Below are 17,196 nucleotides of genomic sequence, written 5' to 3'. Positions count from 1 at the left end.
CCCTGCAGTTAGTGCGGTCTGATGTGCCTGTTTCGCCCCGCGAGCGCTGCGATATCTTGAATGATACCTTCTCCTCATTTTTTCAGCAGCCGCCTGCAACTGCTGTGCCTCTTTTATCAGATGCAAGTTTTCCGCCTATGGATTCGATCTTTTTTGACTGGATCGGCGTTGGCAAACTGATCAGCAATGTAAAAATTTACTCGTCCTGTGGCCCTGACTCCATTAACTCAAGAATGCTAAAATGCACTGAATTGTTTTCATCCACTATTTTATCAAATATTTTTGACCAGTCCTTACAGCTTGCTGCCCTGCCCAATGACTGGAATGTGGGAAAGGTGGTTCCGGTTCATAAATCAGGTGACATTCATTCCGCTAAAATTATCGACCAATTTCATCAACATGCATTCCAAGCAAAATGTTAGAGCATATTATTTATTCACATCTTATTAGCTTTGTCGAGACCAACTCTTTCGTTAATAATACACAGCATGGCTTTCGAAAATCTTCTGTGATACGCAACTGCTTTCTTTACAAACGACCTGTTTAATAATGCGGACCAGAAATTCAACAGCGACTGCGTATTTCTTGATTTCTCACGAGCTTTCGATTCTGTTTCTCACGATTTACTGATTTTCAAACTTTCCCTTCTTAATATTGACCCCAAGGTTATGGCTAAACGATTTCCTCTCTGACAGGACCCAGTATGTCACCGCGAACGAATTTACATCCAGACCTTGTTCCGTAACATCCGGTGTACCACAAGGATCGGTACTCGGTCCCCTGCTTTTTCTCATCTACATTAATGACCTTCCTGACTGTATCTCTAATTCAACCATTGGGCTGTTCGCGGATGATTGTGTCATCTATCGCAAGACAACTAACCTTAGTCATTCCCGTAAGCTACAGGACGACCTGGACAGTGTATCCAACTGGTGCATCAAATAGCGAATGCAGCTTAACATAACGAAATGCAAAAGTATGCGCGTCTCCTTTAGCTCTACCCCCTCTGATATATTCCCATACTCTATTAATGGCAATGCCTTGTCGGTTGTTAACTCATATAAGTATCTTGGCCTGTATATCACTAACAACATTTCTTGGAACGTGCATGTTGAATATGTCACTAACAAAACTAACCGAACCTTAGGCTATTTGAGACGAAACTTTGCATCAGCACCCGCCTCACTAAAGCTTACTCTATATAAAACTCTCGTCCGCCCGAAATTAGAATATGTTTGTGCCAGATGGGACCCTGCTCATACCAATCTCGTCATTTCCCTTGCAAGCATTCATTACCGCGCCGCCCGTTTTATTCTCTCAAATTATTCACGTCATTCTAGCGTCACGTCCATAAAAAGAACACTAGATCTGCCTGACCTCTCATTAGGTCGCAAGTATTCTGGTCTCTGTCTTTTTCATAGAATATATTACCTTAACCCTCCTCTTAAAGAAAACCCTTTTCACCACACCCAGTTACATATCATCTCGTATCGACCATCAACACAAAATTGAACTGCCATCTTGTCGAACTAATTTGTACCATTCTTCCTTTTTGCCAAGAACCGCCAATGAATAGAACCGCCTTCCCGCCTCCACAATCTCCATTTGTGACACCACTAACTTCAAAATTTCCTTTCAAAGTGCCTTACAGTTTAATTTTTCCGTTCTTGTTCTGTACTGCAAATATTGTATGTTCTCACCTCTCCTTTCTGTTGTGTCTACTAGGCCTTGAAACTTGAAAATATGTATAATAAATAATTAAATAAATAAATAAATATTGATTGGCTATCGATTGGCTATCGCAAGGTATTGGTCACGTATCTTGCCCGCGGTATTGACCACGTAGTGCTATACGAAGCACTACCAAGTCATCCCCAGCATTGTTCGGAATTTAGTAATTAATGATAGATTATTGATGAGCTATTAATTGGCTATCGCGAGGTATTGGCCACGTATTTCGGATAGGCTAAGCACTACCAAGTCATCCCCAGCATTTTCCGGAATGTATTGTTTTTGTTGATCAATTATCGATTAGCTATTGAATGGCTATCGATTGGCTATCGTAAGGTGAAGCGAGGTGCAGCTGTGCGCAGTGAGTCATCGCTAAGCAAGTTTTTGCGAACGCTACGCGGGGAACCGAAGAGCTTTAATAGCTGCGCTGTGAAAAGGCATCGGCGCAGTGCTTTTTCAAAAGAACGGGAACGTCAACAAGCCGATCGCGTTTCGTTCGAGGACATTGTCGAAAGCAGAAAGAAATTATTGGCAACTTCAACTTGAAGCATTAGCCCTCGTATTTGGAGTAATGAAGGTTCGTGATTATCTCCTGGGCCGAGAATTCATCCTGGTCACAGATGACCAGCAGCTCCTGAGCCTCCTGATATCCTCCCAAATACAGCGCTGGGCGCTGTATTTGGGAGTATATCGCTACAAGTTACAGTATTCGCTAGAAGCTAAACAGTTCGACAGAAATACCTGTCTCGTTGGGAAAATTGATTAAGACTTAGAGATTGACTCCAACCAAATAAAGAAATTTACTAGCCCGACGTTTCGGAACCAATTCGGCTCCTTCTTCAGGGGGTATTCTTCGGAGGTGGCGGTGTGCCGCTTTTAAAAGGTCCGTCGTAACAAAGGAGAGGAAGGGGGAGAGAGCGTAAGGTGCGGAGACCTTACGCACCTTACGGCAGGGCACCTGTTCTAGACAGACAAAATAGGTGGTGGGGGGGGGGGGGGGGGGGAGGCTTCGGCGTCGCTAGTCGGCTGGGCTGACCGATGCTGGGCGCCCTTTAGTCGTGGGAATGCGTTGACGAGGGACAGGGGGGGGGGGGGGGGGGACGAGTTGTTTTGGTGTTGCTGACCTAGAGCGGGGGGTCCTTTCTTCCCTTCGTCGCGTCTGCAAGGCCATGAACATACAAAGAAGGAAGAATGCCCTTCACGCGGTTTATATTACCCGCCGTGTTCTGAATGTGCCAAGACTCGAGTAGTAGCCTTTTTCTCCAGTTTGTCTCTGTTTGAAGGATTTGGTTTTCTTGGAAATAAATCTTGTGGTCGGCGTCTTCGGAATGTTCGGCGACGGCGCTGCGTATTCGGTTGAATGTTCTGACGTCGTTTTCATGTTGTCTGATTCTTTCTTTTAGATTTTTGGTTTCCCCGATGTACGACGCCGGACAGTCGCCACAGCTGATTTTATAGCCGACGCCTTGAGCTTTTTCTTTTGGTGGATGGTCTTTTGGTTTAGGAATGAGGATATTCAAAGTGTTCATCGGTTGATGCGCGACTTTGAGGCCTTCTTTTTTCAATATTCGGCTGAGAGCTTCGCTGGTACCTTTGACATATGGGATGGACACTCGTTTCTGTGGTCGAGGGGAAGTCAACGGTTGGAGGTCTCGTTGTTTGTTTTTTCTTTTTTGTTGTCGGGTTTTTTTTCGAATGAATTCCGTAGTATAGCCGTTCCTTTTGAGTTGGTTGAGAACCGTTCTCCTTTCTTTCTTTTGATCTGATTCCAATGTGCAATGAGTTTCGACTTTTTTCAGTAAAGAATTTACGGCCGATGCCTTGTGGTTTGCCGGATGGTTGGATGAGAAGTGTAGGCAGCGGCCTGTGTGGGTTGGTTTTCGGTAGACTGAGAATTTTAGATTGCCGTTGGTTCGTGTAACTTGTACATCTAGGAATGGTAGCGATCCGTTTTGTTCGCGCTCCGACGTGAACTGTATATCCGGGTCTATGGAATTTAAATGGCTCTGCAGGTTTTCGACTTGCGACTAGTTCACGATACAGACGCAATCATCTAAGTACCTGAGGAAAACTTTTGGCTTCGGGGAAAAAGTACTCAGAGCTCTGTCTTCGATGTTCGAGGAAAGCAGCTCCTCAACTCAGACGCGCTTAGTAGGTTGCCGTAAGAAACTTCGGAGCCAATCGCGGAAGGGAAGCCACGTGACTACGCTTTGGCATTCGCATGTATCCAGGAGGGGGCTGTCTCGGCAGAAGACAGGCGCTAACCGCAGGCGACCCAGTACTTTCAATGGTCGTGCAGTACACAAGAGACGGGTGGCATCCAAGCATTAAAGGGTCCCTGAAACGGTTCGGACAAATTTTGTAGACGTGTAGGATACAGCTACAGTAAAACATTCGCGTCACAATTCAAGAGAAACGTCTCATATTAAGAGAGCTACGGACGATTACATGTTGCCCTCCTCCCTAGCAATGCATTTCCTCCTCAACTCGTTCGCCGAGTGATCGGGGCTAAGCTCCGCCTTCGCTGGCTCTACGTCATGTTGTGACGTTCGTTGTCGTCTACTTCCCGTTGTCTTGGAGCCAGCGCGCGAAGGCTCTCCAAGACTCCAACCTCTCCGCTAGCCGCCCGGCCGTCGATCCCCAGCGAGAGCGATCAAACAGCGTGCGTTGCGAGAGTTCTGTCGCAGCGCCGAGCGTGTCCGGTTTTCCGGTAACCACAGGCGGGCTGGGTGCTTTGACGGATAGCCAGAGGCGCCAACTTGAGCCCCTCCATACCGCTGTGACGAAGGAGCTTCGTAGATGTACGTGTGCGGCCTGATCGGCATGCATGGTCCAGCCATCTGGTGGCGCAGAGCTTAAACAGCCAAATACAGATTTAATATTCCTGTAACCAAGTGTCAAACATTTTAAACATATAAAAAGGCAATGTGTTCAAGATTACGCTCCTGCTAAAAATTTGAGCCCGCAGTAAAGTAGAAAAAACTTGGATACTGCTATATTAGCCGTGTGTTTTGTTGAGCTTTGTGCCGCCAGGTGGCTGCACCGTGCAAGCAGTTCACGTTTGCCCCTCCGTTCATCACGTAAAACGTGGTAAAACGGCTAGTACACTTGCGCTTGCGTTCACCTGAATACCGGACAAGCTAAATTCTATTGTGGCAACCCTTCGACGTGAAGTGACGGCCGCAAACGCGTAGATGCTGGCGCCGTTTGGATACCGTCAGTCCGATGCGCTGCAGCCACTCCGCTCGTCTGCTGCCTTGCAGCGGGGCACGATGTCCGAGCTTGACATGTCGCCGTTCGCTACGTTTGCAGCCCATAGAGCAAGGGCGAACCATCGTGCTTGTGAAAAGAAAGAACAAGACCAACACTGACCGCGCAGCTCTCGTCATCACGGAGCACGTTGCAACACAAGCAGACGACACTTGCTGTGGGCCGAAAGTGCTTTTTGTGTAGTGATACATGTCCTTGTGCATTCTCTTTCTGTTACTTTCTTTTTATAGAAGCAAATTAACTAACATCTAAACTATTACGAACAACATTTGTTCACCATAATGTTGGAAAAATTATCGATGACGCCCCCTGGGCAGCCAATCGGATAGCTGGCCCAGTGACGTATTCTGGGCAAATCGCGTCATCTGGGCACAAAACTCAGCCGCTTGGCGTGCTGCAGTCGGTATCGATGTACATTTTTAAAACGTTATAATAAATTACACGCTTTACGTGGAGCGCTAGATGCGTCAAATAATGATCAGAAGGACCTACTCTAACGACTCAGTACGTTTGTACAAAATCGTCAAAATCGTTTCAGGGTCCCTTTAAAGCACCAGAACGAAGCGTACTCCCCTTTTATGATCACAGACAACTGTCGTTGGCCCACCGTTTGCTGTATTGAGTCCGTAGAGTTGCCATTCCAGTCAACGCGCGACATAGAATGTTGCACATGTTGCACGAGACACAACAACGATCACCGGCGATGAAATCCATCGGTCGGTCAGCTTTCTGGTGGCTTAGAATAGACCACGGCATAGAACAACTGTCAGCGGGGCGCACGAGCTGCATCCAAAATCGACGAATGCCGGTATCTGCTCCACCAGTTAACTGGCCGACCTGCCAGAAAAACTGGTCGAGAGTACATCTAGATATCGCAGGGCCAATCAAAGGAAGCATGATCCTTGTTCTCGTGGATGCTCACAGCAAATGGATTGAGGCCGTACCAATGAACCAGGCGACCACGTCTTCGACTATCACTCGCCTGCGCAGCTTCTTTAGCAGGTTCGGCATTCCTCGCACCATTGTTTCAGATAACGGAACGCAGTTCACTAGCCAAGAGTTTGCCAATTTTGCGAACAAAAACATAACCCACCTGCGCACGGCTGCGTTTCATCCACAGTGATAATGCCTAGCAGAGAGAGTTGTTCGAACTGTTAAAGATGGGCTGAAGAAGATGAACGGGGGCTGATTAGAAGATTGCCTTTGCAGACTACTTTTAAACTACCGAAGAACACCCCTTGCCTCAGGCAAATCTCCATCGGCTACCAAATCTGGTTACGTTTCGACACATGATTTCCTCCTTTTGTTGCAGGAAGATAGGGAACATCGGATCACTGGACCCTGGCGCCGGACACAAATGTGTACGTCCGTAATTTCGGTAAGGGTGAAAAGTGGAAGACGGGCACGCTAAAGTCAGTAGACGAAGCTAGCCAGTGGAAACGCTTGAGGGCCTCGTTCGGTGACACGTTGATCAAGTTCACACAAGGAAAGACCTAACGTCTACCCAACGCCACAGGGAAAGTGAAAGCTCGTCCATCTCGAGAACTCCGCAAGAAACTCCCGGAGCAGGCCGAAAGACAGAAGCCCAAACTCGTGAAAGGTCACTACCCTAGCGTCAGTCATCACCCCAACCCCAGGACGCACAACAGGAGAGAAACGGTGAACCTACAGCGACCACGGAACTCCGACGCTCAACAAGAGAGTGGAGACCTGTGCAGCGTCTTCAGTATTATTGATGGAGAAATGTAAACTGCAGTGTTATCATTTCTTCACTCAGCTGAAGTCGACAGCTACACATGCCATTCTGGATGCCTATCCATTACCTTGCTTTCCTTTCCCTCCTTCCTTAACCTTTCTTTATATTGCAACGTGAACTGAAAATAAACGTCCACTCTTCCACCTTGTCAGCTTATGTCTACCTCGCCTTCATCAAGCGGAGTGTCCGATTAACGATGTAACAGAGGGGGACAATAATATGCTGCTTCCCGGAGGAGAAAGCATCCCAGTGGCGGATGAATGCAGGTGTCTTGGGGTTCACCCCAAGATACCTATACAAAGATAGCCAAGATACTTTCACGCCTCAGCGGTATACCTGTTTTCCAAACACGAAGAACATTAGGATAAAAAAACTGAGCGAGCTGGTAAGCGTTCATGGAGAATTTATGCGGTTGCACTCCATATTTTAGTGAAACCATATAGTCTTATCGAGGCACCGATCCCAGTCTGCGATTGAAATAATCGAAGCTTTTCACATTAGAAGGAAAGGGTAAGGCTGCGTCGGTCCACCGTCATTTTGACTATTGGACAAAGAGCTAGAATGTCTGATCAGCACGTGTGGCAACGTAAGATAGGAGCAGATGATGAACTTCAAATTGGAGATTGTTCCCGGACGACAACAAAGTTCTGGGGTTTCATCACGTGTTGTAAGACATGTGGATTTCTTTCTTTCATGTTTTATTGCGATAGCAATTATATAGACACTTCAACCGGATTTCTGCCGTCGGCGTCGCCGTTGCCGTGAGGTTCCGTATAAAGTCCAAATGCGATAAAATCGTCGCCACGCACCGTATGCGCGAGCGAAAGCGCGTGGGGGACGCGCACTATCGCGGAGAGCGAACGCACGGCGGAAAGCAAACGCGACCGTCGCGCGAAAGGCCGTGGGGGTATGGGAGGGAGGGAAGCGGGGCGACGCTGTGCTCCGGCACCGAAGGCGTATCTTGCCACCGGGCGTAAGGGGAACTTGCCACTCAATCACCCACGCGAAAGCAAGAAAGTGGAAAGGCAGCGCGGAGGGAGGGGGAGGCGCAGCTTCTACTCTGCCAACAACTGCGCTCGTACTTTGCCCGCGGCTGTGGCTGTCGCCCGCACCGTCTGTTATCTCCACACGGCTTTGACCTTTATATGCGCTGTGCATTCGCTGCTCAGTTTCCGTTGAAGCGATAGACCGCACGAACCTTCGCCCGATGCGGCGGCTGCGCTTGCTGCCAGCGTTTTGACAGTCGTTGTCTGCGGTCATTCAGTGTGAGCTATTCATGTTTGCTTGTGCGCGCTAACACCAAGCTTGTTAATTCAGTTAGTAAGCGAATGTGTCCAAGTTTATGCCTCCGGTAAAACTACTATCCCTATTCCGAATAGCTCTCTACTAATTTGCTATCGCAATTGATGCTTCGCCTTTCGGGCGAAACTGCGACATTTTTTTTTTCAAAATAACTTTCAGTTGAGGGTCAGCGCCTGTCCTGCGTTTATTTTTTTCCTCTTAATTCGTCCTAATTCGGAGTGCTGCACAGAACTTCACCACGAAGAACAGGTTCGACAGGCGTCTATGACAGCCGCCAATGTGTTGCGACAACGGAGCTTGTGACGGTGCAACAGGTTCGTTCTTGTGCGTTAGCTGTCGAAGGCAATACACGTGCCGGTGCTAACAATTGCCAACGCCGTCATCTGCCTGTCCGCTGAAACACGCCACTGGTTGGAGCGTGGCATGCCATGAGCGTGTTGCAGTCGAGGCCATCCAGGGCAAACTCGGATGGCCCTGCTTTGAGGCTCGCGAAGCAAGGAGCAAGGCTGCCTACGAGGGACGTCTTCGCCTCAGGCGCGCGTTCCCGTACACACCTCTAAGGGCGTGAGCACACAGTGGAGCAGGCGTCTCTACAACCTGTGCAGAAAGTTTGCCCTCTTTAATGACCCCATCCAAGGCGGCAGCGAAAGGAAATGGTCACTATAGGTGCGAACAAGAGTACAGGAAACGGAGACGTCGATGTGGCAATCCGCTATGGACCAAACATCTAGCCTAGCCTTGTACAGAGCCCACAAGAGACCATCTGTGCAGAGCAGCTGTACGAAAAGAGTGTTGGTAGTGCCCTTTCGTTAGAGACCGTGCGGGAACACTGCGCACTAAGTTCTATAGACGCCGCTTCGACCAGTCGGTAGACGACAGTACTGTGTGGTGCAGGACATAAGGGGACGATGAGCTGAACATTGAACACATTGTGCTCCGATGTGATAGCTTGGCCCTCGCCGACCGGATGTCACCACATTTTCCGAGGCACTTGGTTTTGTGGAAGCGCGAAACAGCTACGACACAAACGTGCACCCCCTGGCGGCGACCTTCATCATGAAGGCGAGATGGCCGGCGCCGCCGCGGCAGCATTTCACACTTTGTGCGTATGGCGCGTGCTGTGCTTGCTTTCCTGTGCGACAAAATGCTGGTGCTGGGCTGTGCAATCGTGCTAGGCTGTGGTAGTGGAAACATAACAATCGTTCATAGTCTGAAGAGAGTACTTGCGGCGCGCGTCTCAACAGCATGTTGGAAATGTATGCAGGAGCTCTTGAACAGGCGCCAGCGAAATGGCTTCAAAGCGTGCACTCAACGTCGAGGATACCAAGGCCCGAAAGAAGCGTCGCGCGGAACAGGAGCGCCTTCGCCACGCAGCGAAACGTTGTGCAGACTGTGAATGTATGCTGGCACGAACACGTCAGGCAAAGGAACGACACGCGGCGGCCATGAAAGACGACCACCACCACCGGAAGCGACATGCAGGACAATAATTATCGTCAGTCAAAGCAAACAGCCTACAAAGATTCACTTACATCGATTCCCACAATGCGTGGCATCCGCATATTGAGCAGGAAATACGTCTAGCTCCCGTTGTCGTCGACCTTCAAGTGACCTTGAGCCATAAGCCAGAGTCGTTATCCGGGTAACCAAACGAAAATACCCGGACATCATTGTCAGAACAAATCTTGATCATCCGGACATCCACTCAAAAGTCAAGAAACTGTGGTCGCTGGCCCCCAACACTTTGTACAGGACCGCATTACATACGCTTGTTAATACCCAAACAAGTGACAAAAAATATTGAGTTCTTCGTAATCTTTGTTCACAATATCACTCAAGCTGTAACTTCTAGTACGTTGAAGTTTTATTTCTGATTTCCAATAGCGACGTTCAAAAGGCAGATTCAACTAGGTCACTGTACACTTGCTTGTCATCTTTTGGCGCTGAGACAGGATTGCCTGCACTATTTTGAATGCCGGCGGTCCGTGAGTTCCGCGGTGCGGGTCAAATTATGGGGTTTTACGTGCCAGAACCACCATCTGATTATGAGGCACGCCGTAGTGGAGGACTACAGATTATTTTGGACCACCTGAGGTTCTTTAACGGGCACCGAAATCTAAGTACATCGCCCACATCAAAATGCGGACGCCGTGGCCGCGATTCGATCCCGCGACCTCGTGCTTAGCAGCCTGACACCATGGCCACTAAGCAACTACGGTGGGTGGCGGCACGGGTTCTGCGTCGCCTCAAGCGATGGCGCCACGAATGCGTGGCTCCTCCTTCAGGGTATTTTATTGCGATAAGATTTATATGGACACTGCAAGCGGATTTCTGGCGTCGGCGTCGTCGCCGCCGTCAGCTTGTGTTTCCGTATAACGTCCAAGGGCGATAAAATCGGCGCCGCGCTCAACATGCTGTGTGTACGCGTGAAAGCACGCGAGGGACGCGCGCTTTCACGGGGAGCGAACGCACGGGGGAGAACAAACGCGACGTCTACCGTCGCACGAAAAAAAGTGGGGGGGGGGGGGGGGGGGGGCAGGCATGGATGGAAAACTTTATTGAGTCCTGGAAGTAGCGGCCAAAAAGGCCGCTAAGCGGGCAGCTGCCACTCCGGGACCGAAAGCCTAGCTGCGCAGCAGCGTCGTGGGCCTGCTGGACAGCCCATAGTTGTTTCTTACTGTCCGATCCACTGATTGCGCCATCCCATCTGGCTTGATTCTTGACTTTTGGGTCGCTGATGCGTTCGCAAGCCTAGAGTATGCGTTCAAGAGTGACTAATTCGATGGGGAGCAACGTTGTGTTGCGGCACCAAATGCGTATCTTGCGAGCAGGGGCAAGGGGACCTGGAATCTCGCAGGCGAAAAAAGGAAAGCGGGTAGGCAGCGCGGGAGGGAGGGCTTGCGGCTTCTACTCTGCGAGCAAATTGTACTTTGCGCGGCGCCGGGTGGTCTCGCGCACCGTATCTTGACAGCGATCTGCAACACAGCTCCTACCTTTGTATGCGCTGTGCTTTCGCCGCTCAGTTTCCGTTGAAGCGATACACCGCATTAACCTTCGCTCACTGCTGCTGGCGCGCTTGCTCACGCCAGCGTTTTGACAGCGGTTGTGTGCGGTCACACAAACAACGCGCAGAACTGTTTTCGACGGCGGCGGCGTTTTGCCCGCGTTCGCACCGAACGCGCGCGGCGTTGGTGAAGAACGTACCAACCTTTGCCGTACATCCTATGGCGGTGTACCCTACACTGTAAACGAAAATACCCCCACATGGGAATTTTAACAATGTGATGTGCCCTATATACTCCCATCCTTGAATATTTACTCTGATGTATGGGAGCCATACAGCAGCATTCCATCGTTTCACTCCGCTCGCTACCTGCGGGAGGATAAGGGCGGACATGACGTGATTTTACTCCGCCTTCAAAATTCTGTTCTCTGCGGGAACTCCGCACATGGAGTTGTAAATAACTCCCTTGCCGGAACAGGTTGGTCACGTGGTGCTTCCCATAGGACTGTGCCCCGCGCCAGCGACCGACCGCGTTCGGCGGAGTTGGCGGTGCTCATGGCTGACGGTTTGTTTACATCTGTGAAGTGTCGTTCCGTGACAGCGTTTCGTTGCTTTTCTTTCCTATACTTCCTTCCAGAAAGTGTTATAGGCGTGCCTGAAGCTCACTGTATCTCATCTTTATGTACATTAGCTGCGATCACTTTGCTGGCAACGATGAATGCAAGAGCAACGATTTCAAGTGCGGAAAAAGGCTTAGGTGTGACCACGAAGCTACCGTTTGATTCCTGATGTCGGCTCAGGTTTCTGGCTGTGCTTTCGTGTTGTGTGACCTTGACTTGTGTTCTTCAGTGCGTGAAATACCACTTTTATGTCCTTTTGACAATGTCCGGTGTAAAGTGCCGCGTAGCAATGGCAAAAACAGCCACTGTTCGAGCGACAACGTCCGGGATAGCCGCACATGAATGCCATATTCAGACACCGTTACGGCGCTGCGCTGTCAGTAAGTAAGACCTAGGGAGCCTACATGCACCGGTAGGCTCCCTAGTAAGACCGTGGTGCAAGCAACTCATTTTATGAATTTGTGCACGGATATCCTCGCCCAAGAAATAATACGGTATAGGACGTAAGTACGTAGTGTGAATAAAGCTTCTTACTGAGCGATGTGAATCAAATTGTTATCGCACAGTTCTGTTTTCATCACGTCGTTGCTTCGGATATTGCATTAACATCATGCTCCATCGAAGATGCTGATTTAGGAGCATACATGCTGGCTCCCAGCGTGAGGATTCGTTTGCCACATCAGCGATATAGCTCCGTTTCACAACCGAGGGACATTGCTTGGACGCTAAGCAAGTAGTGCGGTCAAAAAATATATGACTACGCAATTTTCGGTGTTACTTGGGCTGCTACAGGTAATGCCCACACGTAATAAATTGTTAACGTGCCGCCATTTTTTCGCACAAAGCTAATTTTGTCATGAAGCACGCGCACTTACACTTTTCTTGCTTACTGCAACTAACGCACTACTTTTTGGCCGCGAACGCCGGCAGTGTGTGAAGTCACTTCAGCGCTCACAGAATTGCATTGTAATTTTTAAAAAATTATGCCATTAACGTTGTTTTTTCACTATTCTCAATTAACAGTTTCGTGTGGATTTAGGTTTCATGTTACTTTCAGAGAGGCAGATCTCATATGTGCGAGCATGTGAGTCGTAATTCTGAAAACAGTACAGATGATCGCTAGGCCGTTTCGAGGCACACAGTATCGTGGCTATATATACTGGCAGGGTTGCTTCTTGTTGTGTGTCTCGTGTTAGAGCACTGCACGGGCCGATTTTTTCAGCCCGGGCCCTGGCCGGGCCTGTTTTTACGTTGGGCGGCCAGCCCGAGCGGGACCAAAAGTTTCATAGCGAGACCCTTGCCCAGCCCGGGCCCGGAAATAATCTACGTTACCCGCCCGGCCTGGCCTGCCACCCCTTGACCTTAGGCCCGAGCCCGGCCCGAGACCGAGAAGGATCACCGAGCGGCATTAAAAAAAAATAAAATAAAGAACAGAATGAAAGGAATTTATTCTTAAGGCGTAAATACATCTCAAATGCAAATTAATAGCACCATTTGAGCGGTGTGCCCGCAAATACCAGCGCGCGAAGTAGTACCAATGACCCTGCCGAGCAGTATCGCCAGCAGTTTCCAAAGGCCCGGCCTTGATGCGGGCTAATCCACTTCTTTCGCAGCGCCGCCACAGTATTTTTCCACGCCGGGCGCCTCACTGCAAAGCATGCGCCGCCCCAGCCGCTCGTCCCACTCAACCGTATTCAAGTGCACAATAGCCGAAGCGCAGCCACGACCGGTCGTGAGCGTAGCGCTTGGATGGAGTAAATGGAGAAAGAAAGCTTCTCTTTCCTCCATGGTGCAGCGTAATGCGTTGCTGCTAGGCGGCCGGTTGAAAACATGCGTGCGATCATGGATGGACGCAGTGCCATATTTCAGCAGGTTGACGAATTATCTTATCATACCCGTCATCGTTTTACCAATTCGCCTTTGAAGAATCAGCAAGTCGGGAACGCGCTTACCCGCCGGGCTGGCTCAGTCAGCTAAGGCGTTGCGCTGCTGAGCACGAGATCGCGGGATCGCATCCCGGCCGCGGCGGGCGCATTTCGATGGAGGCTAAATGCAAAAACGCCCGTGTGCTTGCGTTGTAGTGCACGTTAAAGAACCCCAGGTGGTCAAAATTATTCCGGAGCCCACCACTACGGCGTGCCTCATAATCAGAACTGGTTTTGGCACGTAAAACCCTAGAAAGAAGAAGAAGAAGAAGGGAACGCGCTTGCACCGCACTGAAAGCATTAATTATATTGATGTAGGTAAGAAATGCAATGGCATCTTTTGGTTTGAGGCGAATTTGGTCTTTCTGGACTATTAAATTTTGTTCAGAAAGCGCAGTATACGACGGAAGAAGAAAAGAGACGTACACAGGAGTAGCACTGCTACCTTCCAGCTGCGCCAGAGCAACAGGTTTTTTAGAGTCGAGACACGCGAGGATAAGTCGCTGCCCGTTACATGCACACCACCAGAAAGTCCGAGCCCGGCCCGGGCCCGCGTCAAAATACCCGAGCCCGGCCCGGGCCCGGGTCAAAAAGCACATGCCATGCCCGAGCACGGGCCGAGCCCGTGAAAAAACTGCCCTACCCGGCCCGTGGGCCGTGCCGGGCCGGGCTCGGGCTTTCGGGTAAGCCCAAGCCCGTGCAGTGCTCTATCTCGTGTACGTTCGATGTCTTTCTAAGTTCTTTATCGAATGTTTCTGAAATGTTTGTGTTTATGTATGTCTGGTTGTCGGGTCTCGTTTCACTTGTTTCGCAGAATTTGGCTTATTCTTGTGCGTATATTTCGCAATTTGACCCGTGCCTTTACATCTAAAATTCTCCATGCAAATTGACATAATTTTTTATACTCCCTGTGTACCCCAGCCTGAAGCAAAACATACAAATGACAAAAAAAAAAAAAACTCTGATGGCACCACGCAAAAATTCCGCCCGCACGGAGTAAAAGTGATACTGCGATCATTCAGAGCATAATAAACTCCCAACCGGGGGGTCGCTAGAGGACAGGCGTTATACTCCCACCTGAGAGTTATTTCTTTTTACAGTCTAGCGACCCTAAGGCCATGGTCACTGTGGTTACTAAGTAAATAAAACCACCGGATCATATATATTTCCCATTCTTCAATCGTTCAAATAACCAATTACACCATCACATCTTAGTAGTCCTAATTGTAAGTACATAATTCCCACCATTATAGTACAGCTTCGCTGGTCTTCCATCTCCACCAAAGTGGAAGGGCTGACAGTTTTTTTTATATTGTCATGATGTGCAACCTGATGGTCCTCCCCTTCTCCTCAATGTTCCCAAGCACCTTAAAACGGTTGTTCACCAACTTCATGATGAATCCACTGCCCGACTCGGCGTCTCTTACCTTCCACCGGGTCCACTGACGCTTCCTTTGGCCCGGCCTTGACCTTGGCCTTGACCCTGCCGTCCGACAGTACGTGACTGCAGGCGTAAATGCCAACGCGACAAACACCGCTTACACTACCTGCCGCGTACCTGCAGCTTCTTTACATCCCGTCCGGAGCATTCGTTCGTGTTGGATTAGACGTGCTGAGACGTGCTTTCCTAAATGCAACCCTATCGACAAGTGGGTTGCCACCGATTACGCCATGCGCTACGTTATCACGCGAGCGCTTCCAACAAGCTGCGGTACGAGGTGGCCGATTTCAGTCTACACGAGGTCATTCAATAACATGGAACACAATGCCAGCTGGTCACCCATCGTGGCCACACCTTCCTCTCACCGTCATCGTAAACACATTGAATTCATGCTCAACGCGCCGGAAGCTCACTACGTCGTACCACCCGCAAACGAACAGTGTCGCCGAACGTCTTATCGGACCATTAAAGAGACGCTTTCGAAGTATATTTCGTCTGACCCCACCAATTGGGATCTCGCTCTGCGCTATACTCCCCGTTATTCCAGTTCTCCGGTCGAGAACGTACGCTACCTTTGGACACACTACTTCTATCATGAACAACCACAGCTCGTGAATATGCACGTGATGCTTTTACCCAAGCCGCCCATGCACGTCGCATTGCTCATGCTCGCCTATGACCTTGAAAGGGAACTAACGGCGTTTGTACAATCGACGACACCAGGACGTGCTTTTTACTCCTAGCTTTCTTATGCTCCTTTGTTTCCCGTATCATCATGTTGGGCTCTCAGAAAAGCTTCTCCCTCGTACAAAGTCGGCTACGGAATGCTTCGTACTGTGACAACGGTTATGTACGCGATCGTCCCCGCTACTCTTACTATTGTCATCTTCATCACAATCAAGAGATATCGTCCACGTCTCTTGCCTTAAATCCTACCACTCCACTACGTCCGCCGATCTTTATATAAGCCGGGATGGCGTTTCAGCCTCAGGGCATAATGATACTTATTTACATTGGAGAAGACCGTAACACTGTCGTCCGAACAAAGACGACCACGAAGAAGACACACGCGCGCAAGCTATTAGCTAGACTGTCCAACGTTGGAATCCGCTGTGTAAACAGTTTTATGTGGAAACAGTGCTTTATTCGCATAACAATGTCGTAGTTTTGGCAGGTAGAACTGCAGGATTTTTGTTCTTGTAGCATTTACAAATGTATTCCCATCTGCGCTTGAACCGCCAATAGGACCAAACTGTATCTGTATTAGCGAGTGTGCATTGTAGCAAAAAAAAAAAAAGTTGATTTATACTGACCTCACTGCAGCAGCCCAGGACAATCATAGCGTGCCACAAGAAAGCCAAAGGTGAGAATATGTCGTCCATGTCCTGAACAACGAGGCAGAGATCGATATGCTGCAACCTGAAATGGACCATAACGAGCTCTCCTTAGAAGAAATAAATTTTTCGCTTAGCATATTTTTGCACAGTTTTTGTTGGCTGTGCAGATCTTTAAATACAAGAAATCTGACTATTTTGACAGACGTAGTTCACACACAGCCAATAATGGCGCAAACACGAAGCGTAGAGGACGAGAGAATAGTGCAATTTGAGAATCCACATCGAGATATGGAGACACAGGGTGGACTGGGAGTTGGGCACGGGACAACTGTGTACAGAAAAGGTTATAGCCCGATAAAAGTCAAGAGAAATGCCGCTTTCCGCCGTCAAAGAACCCTCTTCCAGCCAATGGTGCCGTGTCAACGTGACGTCGCGGACGACCGCCTTACACCTACGAGTGTCGCCGTTGGAGCTAGGTTCCTCCGAGTGCATCCGCACGCACAAGTATAGTTCCGAAGGGCGCCTTAATTCGCGCGAAAATAAAATCTTAGCTGAAATTCTTCATCTGCTGGTCACAATACAAGAGCTAGGTGAAAGGACTTATTTGTCAATTGGAGTAGTGAGTTGAACAAAAGGTAATGCAGTTGAAATTATGATCTACGCTGGAGAAGTGCAATAGAAAACAAAAAATAAGTTTTTTTTCCTTCGTTTTTTTTTGCTGTTGTTTAGTTGCGAACATCCATGTAATTGTTGTGGAAAATTACCTACATTTTCCACAAAATAAGCCTTAAGAACGAATAACGACTGCAA

At 49.1% G+C, this 17,196-nt stretch overlaps 1 protein-coding gene across 1 annotated transcript in view; it reads right to left on the bottom strand.

Annotated features, from left to right (window-relative positions):
* LOC125945826 (uncharacterized) overlaps window positions 1–16,482 on the bottom strand; it is a 29,608-nt gene extending 13,126 nt beyond the window's left edge. Inside the window, exon 1 of the mRNA XM_049668131.1 lies at window positions 16,363–16,482. Within this exon, the coding sequence (XP_049524088.1) occupies window positions 16,363–16,482 (120 nt within the window). The remainder of the gene's footprint in view (window positions 1–16,362) is intronic.
* Between the last annotated feature and the right edge of the window lie 714 nt (window positions 16,483–17,196).

Source organism: Dermacentor silvarum, chromosome 5 (assembly GCF_013339745.2).
Source record: "Dermacentor silvarum isolate Dsil-2018 chromosome 5, BIME_Dsil_1.4, whole genome shotgun sequence".
Classification (NCBI taxonomy): domain Eukaryota; kingdom Metazoa; phylum Arthropoda; class Arachnida; order Ixodida; family Ixodidae; genus Dermacentor; species Dermacentor silvarum.
The sequence above is the reverse complement of the archived record's forward strand: the minus strand, read 5'-3'. Positions and strand labels throughout refer to the sequence as shown.